The 23,854-nt window shown below is 36.8% G+C and overlaps 1 protein-coding gene across 4 annotated transcripts in view; it reads right to left on the reverse strand.

Annotated features, from left to right (window-relative positions):
- LOC115218406 (rho GTPase-activating protein 7) overlaps nt 1-23,854 on the reverse strand; it is a 229,625-nt gene that overhangs the window by 46,987 nt on the left and 158,784 nt on the right. For all 4 annotated transcript variants that reach the window (XM_029788198.2, XM_029788200.2, XM_029788199.2 and 1 more), the window contains 3 exons: nt 6,408-6,479; nt 3,214-3,295; nt 2,421-2,481 (listed from right to left, as the gene is read on the reverse strand). In XM_029788198.2, the coding sequence (XP_029644058.1) occupies nt 2,421-2,481; nt 3,214-3,295; nt 6,408-6,479 (215 nt within the window). The remainder of the gene's footprint in view (nt 1-2,420; nt 2,482-3,213; nt 3,296-6,407; nt 6,480-23,854) is intronic.

Raw genomic sequence — 23,854 nt, forward strand, 5'->3', positions numbered from 1 at the left:
CAAAGGAAACAATAATTGCATTTTGGCTCACTGTTATTGGTGATTAAGCATATCTAGATCATCTCACCAAACATTGTACATGTTTTAAGTAGGACTTCAATTACTACTTGTGTATTTCACAGGCAAGACCTGCAATAATTTGTCTTAGTTTCAAATCATCTGGAGATAGTATTTTGATGGTATTTTTGGAGATGGTTTTAAACTTTTGGCATGTCTATAGTTGTCTACATTTTTTACACTATTATTTTCTAACATTTTAAGTACAATTTCTTTATAAAAATTTGTACCGATGACAACATTAGCATTACCTTTATTAGCTTTTTCAACTGAAATGTCAAAGTTGTTTTGGAGATCATTAAAATTTTTCCTTTCTAGTTTTGAGTTCTTTCATAAATGTACATGTTCTTCCTAGCAGTGTCAAAATAAATGGTTTCTTTTTTTATTTTTACAAATCAGGATCAACACAAATAAGTACAAAATATCCAAGTTAAGTGAAATATGAGATATATATCACAATTGGTTTATTCACTGGCATGAAAACTAGGATGTGATGACTTAGGACAAATTCACACAGTCAATAACAAATAAATCTGTAGTTCACATCACTAATAAAATACAATGTACTGAATTGTTTATTCACGAAGCAAAGAAAACAAGTTCATTGTCACTTAGTTCTGAAGACCACATGTTTACATTTCAGTATGTGGTGATGATGGTGGGTGCACACGTGCAAAGCAAAACAAAAGTGAATACTCAGAGGTGAGCAAATGTATGTTCTCATAAATTTGTGTGTATGTGTGAGTGAGAAGAGAGAGAGAGAGAGAGAGAGAGAGAGAGAGAGATTGTGTGTCAGTGCAGGTGTGTGTAAAGAATATTTGACCTTTTAATTTTAAAAAATCCATTAGTTCCATGTAGCTACCTTCACTTGATTGAGAGAAAGTAAACGGTAAAAGACAAAAACAGAGAGAATGTAAGAGATTAAGTCTCAGATAGTTGTTAGTGGTACCTTTTATGTGATACTTAACTCTCACATCACAAACCCAGCTGAAACCAGGTCTGGCTATGTGGGAGAAATGTCCTGCTTTCATAAGTTTTGAATTAAAATCTTCTACCAAACCTTAGTCACAATTTATGCTCCTAACACTAGCTTAATGATAACTAAGTTCATCATCATCATCGTTTAACGTCCGTTCTCCATGCTAGCATGGGTTGGACGGTTCGACCGGGGATCTGGGAAGCCAGAAGGCTGCACCAGGCTCCAGTCTTATCTGGCAATGTTTCTACAGCTGGATGCCCTTCCTAACGCCAACCACTCCGTGAGTGTAGTGGGTGCTATTATATGTATATATTTTATGCTATTATATGTATATATTTTATATGCTATTATATGTATATATTTTATTATATGTATATATTTTACTAAATTCTTTGTTATATTTAAAGTAAGTGAAAGAAGCACAGAACATCTCAATACAAATATGATAACAAAAGGGTTAAAGAATTTTTATGAGTTATCAAAGAGTTGAGTTGAATTGTGCAAGTTCAGCAGTCTCCAATTCTCATGTAAAATGTGTTGTTTTCCCTAAACTAAAAAAGTCCTTGTCATTAACTGGGTTCATCTACATTTTCTAGGAGACATCTGGTTTTTGTAGGGACCATCTGGTCTTTTTTGTAGGGACTATCTGGTTTTTCTAGATGTCATTTAGTTTTTCTGTAGCCATCTGTTCTTTTTTGTTTTTGTTTTCAATTTAAAGAAAAATTCTGAAAATTGTAGTTTTGCATGAGTGAAGTTGAAGCTTTAGCTTTAGATCTGGTAAGGTTCCTGCTGCAGGTGTTTCATAACTATGCTAGAAAGATTAAGTAGTTTCAATGCCCTGTGTATTTTCAGTCAAACCAGGATAAAATGATAAAAATTTAAATCTTTACAGATTTCAAAAGAATTTGCTGAGATGACTGGACTTTGTTGCTAAACTGAGACAATTCCAGTCAGACAAAATGTATGGTAATCATATATAGATAGATGTCTGGTTGGTTGGTTAGATAGAAGGATAGATGAGTAGATAAATAGATGAACTGGATAAATAAATTAAAACAGCAGAGATACACAGTTATTTACTATTAATTAGTTTATCAACTCTGAAGGAAATATGATGATATAAGTTTATTACAAGAATTGTGTGCACATGTGTTATTGAATCATTAACCATGAAATCTGTCAAATTACAAATGGATACCTTAGAGATAAAGACAAAAGTGGTGGTGGTGGTGGTGGTGGTGGTGAGAATAATAAATGAATAAAATAACAAGAATAACTATAATAAACTACACAAAATAAGAGTCCCACTCCCCACCCACACAAAAAAGAAAAGGAATGAAACAAAGGAAAAAATGACAATATGATTTAAAATTTTACTACTTACAGTTTTACTTCTGGCTGTATCTATCTGGACTTTAGAACATCTGTTAAGAATATCCAGACGTCTTGAAAAAGAAAAGAGAAAACTGAAGTTTTATTGATTTATAGAATTGGCCTTTGGACACTTATGGATTTTTCTTTTTCTTTCTTAATCTATTGTTTTCTCTTTTTTGAAGTTACACACACAAACATATATATATATATATATATATATACATATATATATATATATACACATATATATATATATATACACATATATATATATACATATATATATATATATTGTGTTCTGGGATTAATTGTATCTTTCATTTGATGATACAATGAAAACTACTGATAAAAGAGATATTGATGAATTCACACACAAGCAAATCACTGTAGGAAGTCCAGTCAAGAAATAGCTCAATTTTTCAGTATTAATCATTAAACAATGAATAAAATAGGTGAGAGGTTGAATGATATTACTAAGTGAAGAAGAGACCTGGGAGGCTGCAGACAGTTTCTGAGGTGGGTCAAGAATAAAGCCAAGAGAAAATGAGAGGTTGTAAGTTCTATGGATAAGTTGCATATTGCATAAGAATATTAAATGATCTTGGACATGAACTAAAAGTTGCAAGAAAACAGTCAATAGTTTCAAAAGCTAATAAGACCAGGAAGTTCAACTGGTTTAAAGAGTTCTGTTACAAGGAAGAAGAGTTTTGGTCATCAATATGGTCATCAGTCTCCTCTCAACAAATGGTATTTGTTGAGAGGAGACTGAGTGTGAAGAATTGTATAAAAAACTATAACTCTACCTGCTGAGGGCCTGTAGAGAATCAGTATCAAGGAAGTCATGGTCATTATGGACTGATTCTGTGTTGATAGGAAACTGACCATCTGCAATAAAAGAAACAAAAATCATGTGAGAATACAGTCATTATTATCATCATCACCGCCATCATCGCAACCACCACTACCATCATCACCATCAATATCATCCTTACCACATATCATCACCACCACCACTACCAACATTACAACAATGACGACAACCACCATCACCTAAATAATATTCAGCTAAGAAGACTCTATGTAGTAACTCAATTTGCTAACAACAGCAGCTAAATTTCCTTCATGCCAAAAATCTCTGTGTTAAATAAGGAAAGATACATCAAACAATATAGTCCTAGATATATTATGGCTGCAAAAAGATCAGAAAGATCATGGCTTGAATGTTTTTGATCAGGGTAACCTGGTGTTAAACAAGAAATAAAAATAAAATCCCTTCACTATAATTTGCAGCGTTAACTAATACCATTAAAGTCAACATATTCAACTGTTTCCTCCTCACAAAATTTGAGGTCTTATGCTTCTGTAAATCATTCCATGTAGTAAATAATATAAATTGTCCTCATTGTTGTTGTGAAGTTTTGAGGTAGTTGAACAAGTTTTGTTTGGTTCTTTCTTGGATCAATTCTTAACATACTGTAATGATTCTGTTACAACCCAGTCCTGTAATGATTCTATTACAGAAAAGAAATGAATGATAGATGGAAGTAATACTCTTTTTGTTTCAACCACTTATACTTATGAACAACAGCCACTATAATACACAGATGCATATGTATTTCTCTGTGTAAAAGAATGAATAGAGAAGTTTAGATTGCAAAACAAGGAAAGAGTTTCCAGCTTTCTTTTTATCACCAGAGCTACATCAGATAGATGGGCTATTAGATATAAGAATGGTTGTGAAGGAGAAAAATTCTGGTACATGACATCAGTGTTGCCTCAATAACTCATTCTCTTACTGGGCAGGCTGAACAAAGACAATAACTTTCCTCTGCATTGTTTACAGATGTTTATTTGTATTAGATTACATGTCACAGACAGTGCTAAAATTTGTATTGTTGATCATTAGAAATATTAGATGTAAACACAACTGAAGTTAGGAAGTTCACTTCACAACCATGTGGGTTTCATCCCACCATTTGGTACATTGCATCAGTGTCTTCTACTATAGTCATGTGTAGACCAAAATATTAGGAGTAGATTTGGGAGATGGAAACTAAAAGAAACGTGTGTGTGTGTGTGTGTGTGTGTGTGTGTATGTGTTTCTAGTGTTTGCTTACATTTGTGCTTCACCAATGCAAACAATGATATTGCTATTCATCTCTCCTGTCAACAAATTGTCCACAGACTTTGTGCCTTTGTAAATATATATAGAACGGGAGATTCCTTCTTGTAAAACAAATAACAGTTAGCAACATGAAGGATCTTTGGTTGTAAAACAATGCCTGAATAATTTATTCATTTAATCAATGGTCACATAGACAAATGAACATAAAAATTAACAAAATACCTATACATATCACTCAACAATAAAGCTATATGAGTTGGAAACTTAATTTACTGATGACATTCATCTATATCATAACTCACATGCATGTGTGTGTATGTGTGTGTGGTTGTATGTTAGTGAGTTCGTGTACATATCTACATGTGTGAGTCTTTGTATGCATGCATTGATTTAAGAACAGGTGCTAAATTGTTTCTATATGAATTAGATATTTTTGCTGATATTTCATATAACCTATCATACCTTTCAAGATTATATGAAAAGTTAAAGAACTGCTCCACCCATTCAAATCAGCTAATCCACCCTCCACTTCATGTGCCTGCCCCTCCATCTACATTTGAACTCAGAAACATGAGGCCATGAACTAAAGATGATAAAGCATAGTTATACCATGGACAGACAATATTTGAGCAATATCTCTTGGAGTTGATGGTGTCTTCAAAAAATATTGGTCCTACAATATGCTTTCTCAAAATTGCCATCAATACTCCAACTTTTTTGGGATGCAGAGGTTGCTCATGTGTTGCATGTGGATTCTCAGTGCTCCATAACCTTGTGTTTTGCAAATTTATGTGTCCTGACAGATGAAGCCAAGTTTCATCGGTGTAAAAACACCCATCCAGCACTTCTATGCCTTTTTTGGCAACAAAGTTTTGGAACCAATGACAATAATGAAGTCTTTTAGTATGATCCGTAGTCTTCACATCTTGAATGGTCAGCACTTCGTATGTATAGAAATTTAATTTCTTTTTTACTGCCGTGTGAGCACTTCCTAGGTTGATTTCCATTTCCTTCTTGTCCATGATGTGTAAAGTCTGATATGAATTCATAAGTTTTATTTCAAATGGATATCTGTGTGTGTGTGTGTGTGTGTGTCATTGTGTCTGTGTCAGTGCTTGTCCCGCCACCACTGCTTGACAACTGGTGCTTGTGTGTTTACGTCCCTGTAACTTAGTGGTTTGAAAACACAACCAACAGAATAAGTACTAGACTTATAAAAAAAAAATAAGTACTGGGGTCAATACATTCGACTAAAAATTCTTCAAGTTGATGCTCCAGCATGGCTGCAGTCTAATGACTTGAAACTAGTAAAAGATAATAGATAAAAGATGTTTCATCATCATCATCATCGTTTAGTGTCTGCTTTCCATGCTAGCATTGGTTGGACGGTTCAACTGGGGTCTGGGAAGCCAGAAAGCTGCACCAGGCCCAGTCTGATCTGACAATGTTTCTAAGGCTGGATGCCCTTCCTAACGCCAACCACTCCGTGAGTGTAGTGGGTGATTTTTACGTGCCACCGGCAAAGGTGCCAGACAAGGCTGGCAATATAAAAATATAAGTCTTTTTTAAAAAACAGGGATGAGTGTACACATTACACTTTGCTACAAAGGAATACACATACACCTCTATGTTGCATTAACAACACTTGAGTTTTCTAAACATCTGACATTTTCTAACTCTTTTCAGAAACATGCAGAACATATATATGGCATATTTGTGAGTTGTGGTATGGTGGTTGAAAATATCTGGCCTGTCACATAAGGAGTTCATTGCTGAATCACTTTGATTCAGTGCTAACATAGAGCTCAACAACCAGCCAACCAACTGTAAAAACATCAACTACAGTAAGGAGTCATCAGAAATCTAACTTACCTTGAAACATCTGAACATACTGGGGAAATCCTGTATAACGCAGCCATTTGCAGGCCTCTTTAGCTTCAATTTCTGCAAATAGAAAGAAAATTGAAAATTTCTATGAGTGACAAAGGTAAAAGAAAAACAATAAAGAAATAACACAATAGTAACAAAAACTGAACAGTATAGAACAAGTCATTGAAGGAGCCTCTCTGTGTGGTCACTCAAGTTGCTGAGGGTACACTGAATAAAATAACCTGAGGTACACCATACTTGCAAAAACAAAAACAAAAAAAAAAAAACAAAAGAAAAAATTGGACGATGGTCCCACTGCTATCATCACTGTTACCAATGCCACGGGCAGGGTGAGATATTTTTGAAGATTGACAGTTGTCCATGCATGCAAGTCTCCTCTCTATGATACTGACATCCATCCAAGGGAAAGGCTGTTAACTTGGGCCAATACAGTTTGGTATGAATATCATTACAAGCATTACTGTCAGAACACAAAAAGTCAGAAAGATACCATGAAGCATATTCTAGAATCTCTGTTGATTCTGCTAACCCACTGCTCTGAATCTGAACTCAAAGCACAGCGAGTCAGAACAAGTACTGCAAGGAATTCTATCTAACGATCTAATGACCCTGCCAACTAATCAAGGCCTCACTGACCGTTTCACATTCCACCTGAAAAGTAAAGTGAGGCTGGAGAGGGAGATGCTGTCACCCAGTAAATTTGTTGAAAGGTGAGGGAATGTGGCAAGAATGGCCCATGTGAATGGGCCTACTCTAAGTGTGTGCCTGTAGGCTGGATGGAATGAGGAGGAGAGGAGTGCCTACCAGAGGTGCCTTTGGTGTTAGGGGGTCCAAAAGTGTGTGAGGTTCCTTTGGTCACCTCTTGGTGGAACTCCCCCTTATTGGGGAAGTGCATTGCTGCTTTAATCTCCTTCTTAATTGTTGTGGGGTTTTTTTTGCTGTTTACACATTTAACCCTACTGTCCCATGTCTGTATATCGTCCTTTATGATTTGTGTTCAGCTTTAGGGGCCAATAACAAAAGTATTATTATTATATGTTTGACTTTTGCTTTACATTTGTACAAGTTGGCTCCAAGTCTCACCTAGAGACCTCAAGAGACAACAAGGTAGAAGTTCATGTTGGCGTTATACCTAGGTGACATATATTTGCTTTTGCACATAGAATTGTCCTAGAGAATGTTTAAGAAAATATAAGAAAATTATGAGTTTGTTTTAAAATTTGAGATTACATAGTATTTTACGTAGGATATGGGCAGTTCCCATGAGCACTCTCTTATGAATTTCTGCCATTTTGGGGGTTCCTGGTATCTGAGCTAGGTAGCAACCAGCCCCTTTTGTTATCATTCCTAGGGCACCTATGGCAACAGGTATTGTTTTAGTATTGTTTTAGGCGGCGAGCTGGCAGAAATGCTCAGCAGTATATCGTCTGTCGCTACGTTCTGAGTTCAAATTCCGCCGAGGTCGACTTTGCCTTTCATTCTTTCGGGGTCGATAAATTAAGTACCACTGCCTCTACGCACTGGGGTCGATGTAATCGACTTAATCCGTTTGTCTGTCCTTGTTTGTCCCCTCTGTGTTTAGCCCCTTGTGGGTAATAAAGAAATAGGTATTGTTTTAGTTTTGAGGTTCCGCATTTTGCCAATTTCTATTTCAAGATTTTTATACATTTGATCAGTTTTTGGTAGGTCTTAACAGATACATTTATGTTGATTGAGACAGTCATATCAATGAAGAGGCATGATTTTTATCTGAAGTCTTTCAGTATAATGTATCTATAATAATAATAATAATAATAGTAATAATAATAATAATAATAATAATAATAATAATCGATAAAGGATTGAGGTAACTCCTCCTGAAGATACAGAGTCAAAATTAAAAGAAGAGAAATTTATTTTTTGAACCAGTTGAAGACACACAAGATGTCAAAATATCATTCGTTAGAAAACAATGGCACTCTTCTTTTAATTTTGACTCTATATCTTCAGGAGGAGTTACTTCAATCCTTTATCTATTGACCAAAATGAAGTAGATTGACAAATTTATTTTTTGAACTGGTTGAAGACACACAAGATGTTGAAATATCGTTCACTAGATAACAATGGCTCTCTTCTTTTAATGATGGCTCTTATTATTATTATTATTATTATTACTACTACTACTATTATTATTTGTGTTGGACATATATCACATTAGCACCCAAAGGTTTGTTGAATTTTGTCAAAAAATAATTTGTTTACACTTGTTAATTTTTATAAAAAGTTTAGATAAGGTCCCCTACTTCACTCAATAAACTAAAGAATCAGATTCAATGAGATGATAGCAAGAAAATTTCATACAATCATCAGTTTCATAAGAGAGCAAATGTTTGAGAACAATGATAATTGTTACAGCAATGTTTTTAACAACACAAGTGACAACAACAAAAGTAATAACAACAGTAGCAACAGTAAAAGTATTAAGAACAGCAACAATAGGGGCAACTCCACAGATAGGCAATCTTTTGCTGGAATGGCAATGAAATTAACACAGTATTCTTGGCCCCCGAAACGGCGCACATTCTCTCCTGATGACCCCATAAACTTGCCGGCTTTCGGTATATGGAGCTTTTGACTGGTAGCACTTGTATGTGCAAGTTGTTTGTAAGATATCTTTGCTCTCTCTAAACAACAAGGAATTATACTCGACACAAGTGAAACAACTCATGAAGAGGAATAGCAGGAGGGCACAAGTTGAGGTTTTGGCAGCAATTGCACAGAAGACAGTGGTGCATTGCTGTGTGTTGACTAAAACCCAATGCCTAGAAGCAATGACACATGTCCAGGTGAGAAAAGCCCTGAAAGAAATATTGACAGGTGTAAATCATGTGACCAGGGCATAACAGCTTGGAAGTGTAGAGGTCTTCTTCAAGAGTGAAACCCTAATTCTGAAGCACTCCATAGCTTCCATATGTAACAGGGAACTCATTCTCTAGCCAGTGTATTTAGTGAGAACCTGTTGTGCTAAAATAGAGAGTTCCGCTTAAGTTGGACATCTGGTGGTTGTTGGCCTGTGTTACTTTGGAAGGTAATGGCATCCTCTTAACATCAAATAAATGGAGAAGGAGTTTTGATCTGGGAACACAGTCAAGATACACCTCTAGATCAAACTGGTGAAGATGGAGAAGATGCCAGATCTTACACACCTGCCAAATGGACTGGAGTTGCATGTTGCAGTTGGAAGAAGGCCAAGATACCACTTATGCTATACAGAAGGCCACTTCAGAGCTTTCTTTTTTCAACAAAAATAATAGAGGAGAGGCCTTCAACTACTGCTAACACCACAGCCTCAACAACAACAATGTACTGCAGTAACATTAATAATAATGAAGGGAAGAAGAACAATAGCAACAGTAACAACAGCAAGTCCAGCAACAGCAATAATGACATCTGGAATAAAAGAACCTAAACCCACCACCAAGAAAATTCTCTGACCTAACTACCTCTCTCCATTTTTATTCAAACACACTCATGGGCACACACTGAAAACATACCTCTAACTGTTCCTGTACCAATATAGATATATTATCTTGTGAGGAAGAGGGACAACTGAGTAAATCAGATAAAGAACCACACAACCATGACAGCATCAATGAAACCATATCAAAACCAAACACAGACAAATCTACAAGTCCACCACCAACACCACCAAAACCCACTTCAACAACAAGAAAACACACACTGAGGAACAGACTAGTAAATAGAGACACACCAACACAATGACAAAATGGACCCACCTCAAACTTTGTGCTGATAAGAAGTACTAATAAAAAAAAAAACTGATGTCCTTTGTCACAAGAAAAAGGAAAAGACTGAAACATAAGGAAAGGTCTTCAAGTTCAGCATTATTGAAAATGCTGAACATGGCGATATACAAGACATTAAAGGACAATTTTCCTAACAAAATGGGAAGCCCAAGTGCAAGAGAGGAGAGTAGACTCCTAAAATACTACCCAAAAGAATGTCAAAATTTCATAGAGACTCCAAGAAAGGAATCAGCTACTTACCTAGTTGGTGGTCTCCAGGATCATCAGTTGGATAAATAACTGTTTCCTTTTCTTCTCTTTATCTTTTAACCAAAATGGTGGTTTTGAGAGTGGTGTATATAAATGCATGTAGTCTGGAGTCACCCTGGAAACAAGATGGCCTGCTCAGTGACCTCAGATAGCTAAATCTGGATGTGATAGCCATCAGAGAGAGCCAGGAATCGTGACAGACTCAGATTAGCAAACCGTTACTGACAATTTTGAGATCTTTGTATCTCTTACTCAGCTGAGAATGGGGTGTCAGGGTGGCAGTGCTGTTTTGGAAATGCCAGAGCCTTGAGATACGGTCAATCTTCTTAGATCTGGAGTGTAAGTTGGTGGTACTAGACATGAACAATAGCAAAGGTGGTATTTTAAACTAGTTGACTTGTATGCCCAGACTGGGTTAAACAGCTGGATTTCTTTAGGTGTCTGGAGCTTTTCCCGAGAATGTCACATTCTTTAGTAATAGTGGGTGATTTGAATGCCACCTTAGATGCATATCTAAATTATATGGGTCTAGCTGATAGAAGAATGGGGTGGGTGGGGGCATAGAAGCCACACAAACCAGTCCAGTTGTTTCCAACTAGCTGGACACGGGCAAACAGCATTGGATTATCCAGATCGCATCTAGACATAGTATTCTGTAGGCCAGCAAATAGGGGTAGCATTGGTAGTTCACAATTCAAAGTGATTGGCTACACAGATAACAAATTTGACTCTTGATATATTTCAACATTAAGCACAAACATGCAGTGTTAGAGTTTCTCCCAATTTATTATTCACCTAGAGGACTGACGGTTTTGTTTATTTATTTATCATTTGAGTGAACAGTCATTAGAGCATTGGGGAAAAAATGCCTAACTGCGGTTGTTTGACTCTTTCAGAGTTCAAATCCCACTAAGGTTAATGTTGTCTTTCACCCTTTCAAGGTCAATAAAATAAGTACCAATTAAGCAATGAGGGTTAATGCAAATGACTTACACCACCCCATAATTGCTGGCCATGTGCCAAAATTTGAAATCATCATCATCATCATCATTATCATTATTATCATTATTATCATTATTATCATCATTATCATTATTATCATCATTATCATTATTATTATTATTGAGTGAGAGAGCAGTGCATGCCATCAAAGTGACACTAGGGTAAAATATATGAAGCCCAGTATACCCATCATGACTACCTGTCTGATAAGGAAACACCAGGCACATGCATTACAACCATATGTGCGCGACATAGTGACCTCATATCACGATAAACAACACATAACCTTGCAGGTGAGCCCAGTTAGAAATTTTTTCAGGTTGAGTAGCCCACACTGCTCAAAAGGTTCCTGAATAGGGGTTGCTTAAGGACAATGGACAAAACACCTATGTTTCCAAAGGTGAATTATCCAAACCCCAAAGAATTCCTCTCAACACATGGTTATGATGCTCCCCCACTACTTCTGCTTGTAATCAGAGATGCACATATCATCAGCCAATAAGGGACATGCTCAACTGGTTAAAGCCAAGTCACTAACAAGCAAATCTGTGGTATTGAGCGGAATATTTACTGTAGTCCACCTTTTATACCAAGACAAAACAATGTACATGATAACACTTCCAATCAGTTAAGATCAAAGCCCTGAGGGCCACTGCCTGGTACTGCATCAGGGGGTTTACTGTTATTATTATTATTATTATTATTATTATTATTATTATTCAGCTTAACAGTCAGAAGATTAGTATTAAGATGGTAGCAGGATACACCACTCCACCCCTACTCCTTATACAAACTGAAAGGGACCCCACTACTGAACGAAAAATAATGCAAAAAACTGCTGCTAGTAAAAAAAAATTGAATTCTTCAGAAAAAAATTTATACATAACAGTTTCTCTCTCCTTTTCTTTCCTTTCATGCACACACACACTGTCAAATATGGTATTTTAAAGTTTCCAATTAAATTATTTAGATAAGTGGGTCAGTAAGGGATCTAGTTACACAAGTGCTGGGTGGAGTTCTGTCATTTAGTTCCAAGTCACTTCTGATAGAGCAAAAATATGACAAAAAAAAAAAAGGCATTCAAGCTATTAATAATATCCCAGGGTATTTCAGATTACATCAACTTGGTTTTAAAGTAGATGAGTGTGATATGAGAGGGATTTTTAGTAGGTTGAGTGATGATTTAGAGGCTTTTTTTCAGCAGTGTGAGGCAGTAAATTGGCAAGAGTTTGTCAAAATTATCATCAATTTTAACAATGCTTTGTGGTATATGTTCTGGTCTTTGTTATTTCTCTGAAACCAATCCTGGTGCTGCCTACTTGAATGGCCAAATATGCCAGCTGCAGAGTCATACAGTCTCTTTTAGATGAGTCCAGTTGTTCTCTGTGTCATCACCATTAAAGAATGTTTTGCTTAGTCTTTCAAAAATGGCTTCATAAAAGAATTTTTTTTCAAATGCCGATCATTTGAAATTCTTCATCCTCATCTCTCTTGGTGGTGGCATATTCTGCTTCTAAATTTTAATGAACAATGAGTCTATGATGAGTGCTGCAGTCAGCTCCACACATAAATCTTGCTAATCACACATCATTGTGATTGTCGGTTCTCACAACTATCTGGCCCAGAATAAGCCAGTGATTGGAATAAGGATGCACCCAAGACATCCTGCAGCTTAGTGCTGGAAGCTTGTGTTGGTTATGAATTAGTAAGCACTACTAATAGCAAGTTATCTGCTGCATGGTTGAGTCATCAATAACAGAACTTGGAATCCCACCAAGTTTACTCGATGAGGATGGTAATTTTAGACATTATGCAGGATAATGAAAAGAGCAAAGGGAAGACGATCTGGTGGGTGGGAGAGTCAATGGTGGGTGGGAGAGTCTAATAGTATGCACAGATGCACATTAAATATGTATGTGTGGAGGAAGTGGGGGTTGTAGTATGTTTTCATTTATTCATATGAAGCAAGGAAGAAATAAGTAACCTTCATCTTAACTTCAAAGTTGGCAGCAGTAGGCCAATAGTAACAACTGGTGCAGATGATAACATACTGTCAAGCTAAGCTAGAAGCCATAATACAGAGAAAACATCTAGTGTATTTTTTTTATGGTCTGGACTTACACCAAATCAGATAGTGTTGCAAGTTCATTATCAGTACAGCAATCTCTCGACTATCATAGGTGTTATGTTCCAAAACCCCTCATAACAGGTGAAAATCCACAAAGTAGAAATAGTATTGTACTGTATATTTTTTATTATTTTTTTTATAATTTGTATATATTTATTTCATTATAAATGCAAAAATACACCATGGAGGAAGCGGCGTAAGCTTAAATAAATTGCAATAGGCGAGGGACTTACTGTACTGTAAAAGCTGAAGTACTGCATCAACCAGACCCAGGGCTGCCCCTATAGTTGCTGGTGTCCCAGTCAAGCTGAACATCGGTGTGTACAAGCTGACAGTCATGGAAATTTCCTTGTCTTTGTCACACCGACCTTGGTGCCCCCTGGCACATGGTGCCCTGGTCAAATGGTTCAGCATTTTTTAAAATCAGTCTTGATAAGCAATCAGTGTGTCCTAATTTCTAAGATAGTATATACTCTATCTTAAAATCATAGTTAAATAATATAGTACCCCAGCATTACAACCTATTAGCAGTATGGGTAGGGATTCCTTTCTTTGACCCATTTATAGATAATAACAGACAATGACCAATCTGTAGTCAAAAACTTCTACAAGGTAAAAATCCGAGAAACTTTTTTAAGGCAAAAATAAACACTAGAGCCTCTTTTTCAATTTGGTTGTAATTTTTCTCTGCTGATATCAGAAAATGTGAGGCATGAACCACTGCCTTCATGTTACCGTCTTTATATTTATGTAACATTACTGCTCCAATACTGTATTCAGATGTATCTGAAACTACAACAATCTCCGCTGCAGGATCAAAGTGTGCTAATGACAAATTAGATGTTAATATTTAAAAAAATTTTGTTGAACACTTGATACAATTTTCAGACCAATTGTGCTGTACATCTTTTTTTAATAGATTATTTAATGGAACTCTTACCTCATGCATATTTCGAATATAATTTTGGTAATAATTTGCAAGACCCCAAAAAAGCTTGTATGGTTGCTATATTTGTCAGAGGGGGTATTTTTAATTGTGTCTGCCCTCGAAAGATCTGGTCAACATCCATTTCTGTCAATGGTTTGTCTTATTTTTGGTAAGAATAATTCAGACTTTTCTTCACTCAAAGTAAAGCCGTAATCCCTAGTTTTTTCGAATACCATAAAAACCCATGTAACTTGCGCACCTGTGGAATTTATGCAGGTGATTTTCAGGATGAAATTTGTTAAAAGAAACTTCTGCTCATGTAAAATTCGCACACAAAAGTTTTCAGAATTGCCAATATATCCAGGGGAAAAAGGTTTCCAATTTAGTTGTATTTAGCATAATTTCACTTACTTATGGTTAGATTTTACTAAATTTTCATTAAATAAGAATAATTTCTGTTTAACAGGTAACACATTGAAAGCTATTAAATTATAAAGTGTTTGTGTTGTTTATAATAAACTTTATTTTACATTTCTTGCCCACAAAAGATTGTGTCTAATCTTTTGCATACTGGAAAAGTTGTTGATAAGATACCAACAAAAACAAAGCTGATAAATATGCACAGGTGTTGCAAATTAAGTTTAATTACCAATAAACATCAGCTTGGATGACAATTTACTCAACTGACAGAGGAAGGTGACCGATCAAACTGATAGAGGACAGAGGTAAAGAATATGCACACCACCTGTTTCCAGCGTAACCCTTGTTGTAATGATATGATATCACCAGCACATTCAGAAAAATCACATCATTATCATTCGACATTGCTCAATGCTACCAATGTACCAGTATCGTCAGTGAATGCGACAAAACACAAAACTAAAGAACAAGAAGGAAACAGATACACAGTAACAAACTGCAAGAATATACCTACACACACAAACCACAATGGACTACACATGTTTAGCTGGAGGCATGGCTACAAATTTATATACAAGATTATTGTTATCATCTTAGAGCAAGTTATAAACAATAGCTGTAACACATTGTGACGTATATTTGCCATTTAAATATGGCTAACCCTTAAGGGTGGATGCCACTGTAGTTTGTAGCCCCAGGAGGACACCTCCTCCAGCTGGCACACTTTCTGTGCCCTATCAGTGTTTGCAAAGGGAAGCCATCCTTCCCGTCTTCAACTTATGATACACACGGACTCAAGTTTCTGGGTATTGACCCTTCATTGGCGTGTGACAATCACAGTTGTCGATGAAAACTACTACAGTAGCATCCACCCTTCGGGGTTAGCCATATTTAAATGGCAAATATATGTCACATTATTGTTATTATTTCAACTATATAATGTGTCTTGTGCCACGTAAAATGACCAAATTATACGGTGTTGTATTGCTCAAGAAAAACGACAACAATATGGCAACAATCTTGCATTCTTGAAATGCAGTGGCACACAGACAATGCAACTGAAGCCCTGAAAATATTAAAGCAAAACATCATGTACTATTGTGATGATGGGGAAACTACAGAAACAAGGAAAACAGCATTAAAAATATTAAGAAGCATTGGAAATGAAGGACTCAAACATCTGAATGCATCTAGCTTATCAGATGCTGACAAGAAAAATCCAAATAAACTGTGGGAATTGTTTGAAGCACAAGTCAAGACAAACATCAATTTCAGAGGATATCACCCTTACACTGATGGAATGTAGACAGCAGCATGATGAGACAATCGATGACTTTGTTACAAGAGCCTAGACAATAGCAAAAAAAATGTAAGTTTAAAGAGAGAGAGCTTGAACAATGGATCATTATTGAATTATTGATTGGATCAACTCCCACTGAAGCCTTCCAAAAAGAGCTACTGTGACATAGTGTATGGCATCCATGTATGTGTGTGCATCTATATCTGTGAATACAACTGTGGTAAATGATTTGGGTATATGATAGAAGGGAATGGTCAGGAAGAATGAGCAGTGTGTGTGTGTGTGTGTGTGTGTGTGTGCATGCATGCATGTTTGTGTATATTAAAGTAGGAAAAAAGGATGATCTGCATAGTTTGGGTGTGTGTGTGTATATGTATATATATATATATATATATATATATATATATTTGAGTAATTGAATGAATTATCTTATTAAGGATAATTCGAAAGATAACCAATACCTGGGTAGCAAATTCACATCAGAAAGAACACGGTTGAAGCTACGTCCCTAGGGCATAGACTACGTGTCTTCGTGCGGAAATTTGTATGTTTATTTTAAAATTATAAGTATATGAAAGAATGGAGTTGAACGACTAGTTAACAAATATCCTTTATTCTCGACATATGTTTCGAAGGCTGCATATTCCTAATTCCGAAGGAATAAGGAGTACATTATGCAGATTTTCATCAGGAAAATCAAGGAACTTATGTCGACATCAAAATGCACAAAAAACTTTTAGCTGACCGCTCTCAAGAAGCCCATGGCGATAATGAGTGTCTCTTTATAATGAGTGACGTCAGAGTGGCTGAATGTAGAAGAATCTAGAAGTTTCTAAAGGTTCAAGAGTTCAAACGAAGTAGGAGGAGGGAGGCATAAGAATAGTAAGGTGAGAGAGTGCAGGTCAAAAGAATGGTGGGTTTAAATGATTTCTTTTGTGAATGAGTGCCTGTGTGTGTCTGAATGCGTGATTGTGTTTGTGGATGGGTAGATGTGCATGTGCATGCATAGAAAGTACTATCAGTATGCTAGGGTTGTTTAGTGGAGTTCACTTGCATACAAAAGTAGTTAACTGAATGTTAGTCTGTGTGCACATGTGGTGAGTATTTGTGTATGTGTAAATGTATATGTATACACATGTGCATGCAAGTTTGTGTACACTTGTATACTTAAATGATGAAATGGATGATTAGCACAGTGTATGTGTAAGTGTGCATGCATGCGTCACTGAGTACGTGGTGTTAGCTGGATGTCTGTGATTATTTAGGTATGTGTTTGAGTGTGTGTATAGTGTGGGGTAGCTGTTAGAAGTATGTGGGTAATGAGTCGAAGCCCACCAGCATATGAGTCTAAAGAGAAAGATAAATTGTTGTTCTTTGTGAAGTCCAAAGTTTTCAGATTTGCTGTGCATGGCCAAGTCAAACATTGCAAGATGCTGTGTAGGGAGGTTTGCTGAGCAGAAATTGTAGGAAAAAGGAGTTTGTTTCCAGAGATGTATTTCATAAGGGCCTGACAAATTGACTGATTAAATGATGACTAGTCTGGCCAATGTACAAGCCCTGCAGACAGTATCTAATACAGTAAATGACACTGGTGAAGGTGCAAAGTGAAGGAATCAGGAATGTGTGTTGTACAGACCCTGAGAGGGAAATGGTGTGCCTGAAGAATGGACAAGTGTGGGTTTATGTAGGTTTATGGACAAGTGTGGGTTTATGCATGGTTGAAAGAGAAGAAAGATAAATTAGGGAATAGGAGGAAGGGAGATAAGATCAGACTGTAGGAGTTGAAAGGCACATAGGATCTTTCAGTAAAGAGGCAGGGTAGAAGTGTGGAAAAGAGGACACACTGCTAGTGCGAAGGGGTGAGGTCGGAGAGCTGGGAAGATGAGGACAGCAATAGAATTCGGGGTACTGAAGCCCTTGAAGTACCTCCTCCATGTAGAAGTCAGTGAGCCATACTACTACAGCTCCATCCATGATTTTATGATGTCATCTTGTAAGCGAAGGTTGTGGAGGGCTGAGATTCAAGCCTGGTCCACTGCATTGGTGTACATGTTCTCAAACAAGTCCTGGCTGCTGAACTGGCCTTATGGCATTGTCCAGTGGGATGGACAACTCCTGATAACTAGCTCTAAATGAGGCAAAATTATGATTTTGTGTAACACAGGTGCTGTTCAACGTGATGAAAGCATGTAGTGGGTAAGAGTGGTTGGTATATTGGAGGATTGCTGGTTAGGTTTAAGGCATGAGGGAAAGGAGTTGGGTGGGCAGTGTGTTGGAGAGGAGTGATCAGAGTCAAGGGACGAGGCAAGTCAAGGATGGAGTGAGATGGGCCGTGAATGAAAGGCAGTGGGATATGATTAGGTGGGGTAGGGGTGGTGGTGAAGTGGAGCAGGAGATGGAGTTTGCAGGTTTTTAGCATGTGTAAAAAAGTCAAGGAGGTAGTGGGTGAAGCATATCAGGAAGGTAGAGTAAAAAGAGAGAAGGTGGGCCTGAAGGATTTGGTAATCCAAAGAGCAGAAATGGAAATAGGAGAAATGGATGGTAGCATAGATGAGAAGGTGAGAAGTGTAAGCAAAGATAAGTTCTGTGAAGAGGTAAGGGTATGGGGTGGCACTGAAGGGGAGGCAGTAACTTAGAAATAAAGAGTAGCAGGCTTGTGTGAAGAGCAGTTGTGAGTGGTGTATTGAGGGTAACCCAGCAATGAGGCAGGAGGCTGGAGAAGAAGCAAATGAGTAGCAAGTAGAAATTCTTGAGCAAAGAAAGATCAGGCATGGTGGTAAGTGGAGAAGTTGAGAGGACTGCAGGAGATGGAAGTTAGGAATGGAATGGTGCCATGGAAAGAGAAAGAAGAAAGGTGTAAGTGTAACAGAGCAACAATCAAGGATAAAATTAAAATCAGTGTAATATGAGACAGTAATCCAAGGATATCCAAGGCATGAAATAATCCAAGAATTAAGGTACGTTAAAGCATTGGTTGGATAGACATGAATACCTATATGAGCATATAAAAATACCAAGAAATAGCAAAAACCCAAGGGATGTTCACAGTTGATATTTTTAGGTTGACACTCAATAAAAGAAAAAAGTTAAAAAGTGAAAATTATGCATATGGGTCAGATTCACGTTTGACCTCTGACTAATCAGAAGTGTGAGAAATATTGGTGGTTGATATGGTGTAAAAAAGTGATACAAGAGTGTCTGTTGGTATGTGTGTACAAGAGTGCCTGTTGGTATGTGTGTACAAGAGTGCCTGTTGGTATGTGTAGGCGTGCATGCACATGCGTGGGAGTATATGTGTATGCAGTATATATATGCACATATACATATTCACGTCTCTGTGAATATCTGTGTGTGTGTGTGTGTGTGTGCATGTTTAGGAAACACGAACAGTATGTGTTTGTGTCTGCATGACTGCTTAGTAGATGAGATTAGCAGCATTTGTGCATGTCTCTGCATGTGTGTCAGTGCTTGGCTAGTGAGCTTGGCAACATGTTTGTGTGTCTGTTTGTGCTTGTGTGTGTGTGTGTGTGTGGTGTGTGTGTGTGTGTGTGTGTGCATGAGAGTGTGTGTATGTATGTGTATATGTGTGTGTTAGGGTAGTATAGTTTAACATATTAATACATTTCAATAATTCATGATTTTCTCGCTTAACTTTTCCAAGAGATTGTGCACGTGTGTGTGTATATGTGTGTGTGTCTGTGTGTGTAATTGTCCATACACATCGTTTTAAGTAAAACACCATCTTTCTTATATATAATCTTAAGAATATACAGGCTGATATGTTGCTTGGCACCAGATTTCAAAAATTCTCGTTAAGTTCTTAGGTTAACGGGCTGATCTAATTGATAAAAAGTTTAACCTTCTAGCATTTAAACAGGCCATATCTAACCAAAATATTCTACTTGTTTTAGGTAGAAACTGGCCAAATTTTGACCTATCACACCTACCCTAAAATGTCATTCTAAAAATATACAATTGCATCATTGAAATCTCAAAGCTACAAGATAATACATGATTAATTAAAAACAATGTGAAGAAATAAGCATTACATTTGACAGAGTAACCTAAATGCTAACAAGTTAATTCTAGTCTACTGATAATAACTTCCCTCGTAGCCATTAACTCCTGCTTAGATAAAGAACTAAAATATCAAACCACTCTCCTTTCAAGGAATACATAAATTAATTTGACTGGTTGTGAAATCAAGAGGTTTGATTAGTGGCTGACCTAAATATATCAACTCAATGTTGAATTTTTCTTACTTGGTAAGCTTTACTATAACATTTGGCAATGTATCACCTGGAAAATATTTTACTCATGTTCTGAATAGATATTCTAAAGAAACATGAGTAGTGGTATCCTGAAATATGCTTTTATTTCAGTCTAGTTTTAATATATATATAAATTAGCATACCCACATCATCAAAAATGATGACAATTTTATTTATGATACAAAATGGTGCATCAGCACAATGACAGAAACCATTCATAAATGTCAGCACTCTAGTAAATATATAAACATATACAGAATTGATGAACTTGAAGAATTAGATACAGTTGTAACGATTTAGTTGAAAATATCATCCAAATGATACATGTGTGTGTGTGTGTATGATACATACAGAGGTGTCTTCAGTTTCCATCTACCACATCTACTCACAAGGCATTGGTTGGCCCTACAAGACTCTTCCTCTCTCTCTCTCTCTCTCTCCCCCCTCTCTCTCTCTATATATATATATGTATATATATATATATAATATATATATATATATATATATTATATATATATATATATATACACTTTACTCTTTTACTTGATTCTGTCATTTTGACTGCGGCCATGCTGGAGCACCACCTTTAGTCAAGCAAATCGACCCTGGGAATTATTCTTTGTAAGCCCAGTACTTATTCTATCGGTTTCTTTTGCCGAACCGCTAAGTGACGGGGACGTTAACACACCAGCAAGTGCAAGGAATTATCTCCCTTAGACTACTATCCAGAATCCACCCAGTCAGCTTGTAGATCCCAGGATTTCAGTAGGAATCGCCTGAAGTGTAAGCAAGGTCTGAAGATTTCTGTCCTTAAACTTAATATGTTTCCCAGGTTGAAGAAGTTCTTTAATATCTGTGCCCATTCCGCTATGCACAGCTTGCAATGTTTATTCCTGGTTTTTCTAGGATCTTCCATGTGGAGTCCCTTTGTTTTTCAGGTGTCACATGTGGCATAACGTCTTTCCAGGATCCTAAACAAGGATTTGTGGTTGGAGAGGCGCTGCTTGAAGGTGTTTCTGGTATGTCTGATTTTCAAATGCTGCTGTTGGCATTGCAGCTAAGAGAGACTCTTGTGTCTGTTGAATAGGTGTCCATAACCTATGTGATTGTGTAAAGTGCTTATGAAAGTGCTTGTGAAAAGTAGAAGAGTCCAGTTTGCTGGACATTGTTGTAGAGCTGAAAACGAGGCAATTTCTACTCTTCTCCTCTGGAAGCCATCTGCTCGCAATACCAGAGGGCGCACACTCTCCTACCCTGATGTAATCTCCAGGGATACAGGCATCCATCAACAGGACCTCCGTAATGCTATGATGGACCGTGAAGTCTGGTGTAGCATGGTAAATTCCATTGTCTTGACTACGGTCGAACAATGATGATGATGAAAGTGCTTATCTCCTAGTGGAAGGAATATCCTGCCTACACACATTTTTACACTGAGGGAGAAAGGGGCAGACCAAACGATATTTCAACAGCTGCGGCCCAAACATTAAGAGTATTTAGATAACATCCAATAGTACTTTTTCATATGAGTGGCTATGGTCTCTACCATACTGTGGGTTCTTATTTTTTTGACTTCAGAGTTATCCTTCTGACTGATCTCATTATACAGGGTTCTGGCTACAGCATAAAGTTTCATTGGTAGATAATACTGTAATGACACTTTTGGACTACTACTTATGATGTGGGTGGAATCTTCAGTGTTAACTTCACAAAGTCTGCATCAGTTATCACATTTCGCTGCTTTTTCTGCATCTGTATCCCTTTTTGTGCATCAGGTTGATATTTTTGTTTCAGGATTGCAAATGCATATCCTTTAAAGTGAGAGTTAGTAATCTGATTGTTGGTCCTAACATATCCATGAATGGTCTTCTGCTGGTATATGCTCAACCTTTCATCTGATAATACATTGTGGTAGAGTTGTGTGACTTCTTTGGGATTGTATTCAAGTTCATCAAATAAGGAATGCTGCTCAAGGAGGTCAAGGAATGCACTTCAGCACTTGGTGGTTAAAAGGTGTTGCCAAAGAGATATGATATGACATTCAAAGGCAGTCTGGATTGATCTTAAAACCTCTGCCTCTTGTTTTCATTTTGGGCAGAGGCAGTCTACATTGTTGATATGAAAATTGTGTGCTGGTCAGTATCTTCAGAGTTTTCACATCAATGGCTCAGATCTCATCAAGCGTCCAATCAAGTTGCCTGAATGTTGGTATAAGTACTGGTACTGCAAACACACTGTGGGCCAATGTTTTATTGAATGCAGAGAGTTCTGAGGTCCATATTTACTTTATCTGACTGCAATATTCTTTAGTGACACATGTCTTGTTATAGATGCCACCATAAGATATGTTTTCATCCACCCCTAGGTACCTGTAACCTAATCACATATAGAGGAAACAGTTAAGTCATTGATGGAATTACTGCTAGTCTGGTTTACAGATTTTCCTCTTTTCACAACCATATATCAATATTTAACCTGACCAAAATCCAACACTATATCCTTTGAGAATATTGTAACCAGGTCAAAGCACTTCTTTATCTCATGTATATTCCTGGCTTGCAGTTTCAAGTTATTCACAAAAACAGAGTGTATAAATTTGGTATTTCTCTTTTCTTGCAAACCAGTGGGATCCGTCAGATTTCCTTAACATGAATGACAAGGGGTTTACAGAAAGATTCTACCCACATCATAAGCAGTGGCTCAAAAGTGTCACTATGGTATTATCTACCAATGAAACATGATACTGAAGCTAGGACACTGTATAATAAGATCTGTCCAAAGGATAACCCTGAGGCCAAAGAAACAATGATGTTTCATATCCGAGATGTTAGATGTAAACAAACAATGAGATCAAAGCTGGAAAAATGGGTAATGGGCATATACACTATATTTCAGGAGTTTTTGCTCCTTCATCAGCACCCATTTAACCCATTAATCATCTGTAAACTCACTGCTTAAATAGCACAATAATTAACAGTGTAATATACCAATTTACATATTAAATGCATTCCTGGAAGCTGGTACATAAATACAAGTCATTAATATGTAACACACTGCCTAAGTACCAATCTGAGAAATTAGGCTTCTCAAAACCAGAAAGGAAAAAGCTAATCGAAAGACTACAGATCCAAGCCATCACTGGAACTGCAAGAATTTGTAAAAACTTTCCAGAAGTTTATCATTTAAGCATAAACACGAAAATATATACATACAACAAAACATTCAAACCTGCTCATGCACTGACTCCAAATACTGCACATATATACACATACGTACAAAGATACCTTGTTGATGTTGTTGAAATGGCTGAAAATCTTGAATGAAT

This window comes from Octopus sinensis, linkage group LG13, assembly GCF_006345805.1.
Source record: "Octopus sinensis linkage group LG13, ASM634580v1, whole genome shotgun sequence".
Lineage (NCBI taxonomy): Eukaryota > Metazoa > Mollusca > Cephalopoda > Octopoda > Octopodidae > Octopus > Octopus sinensis.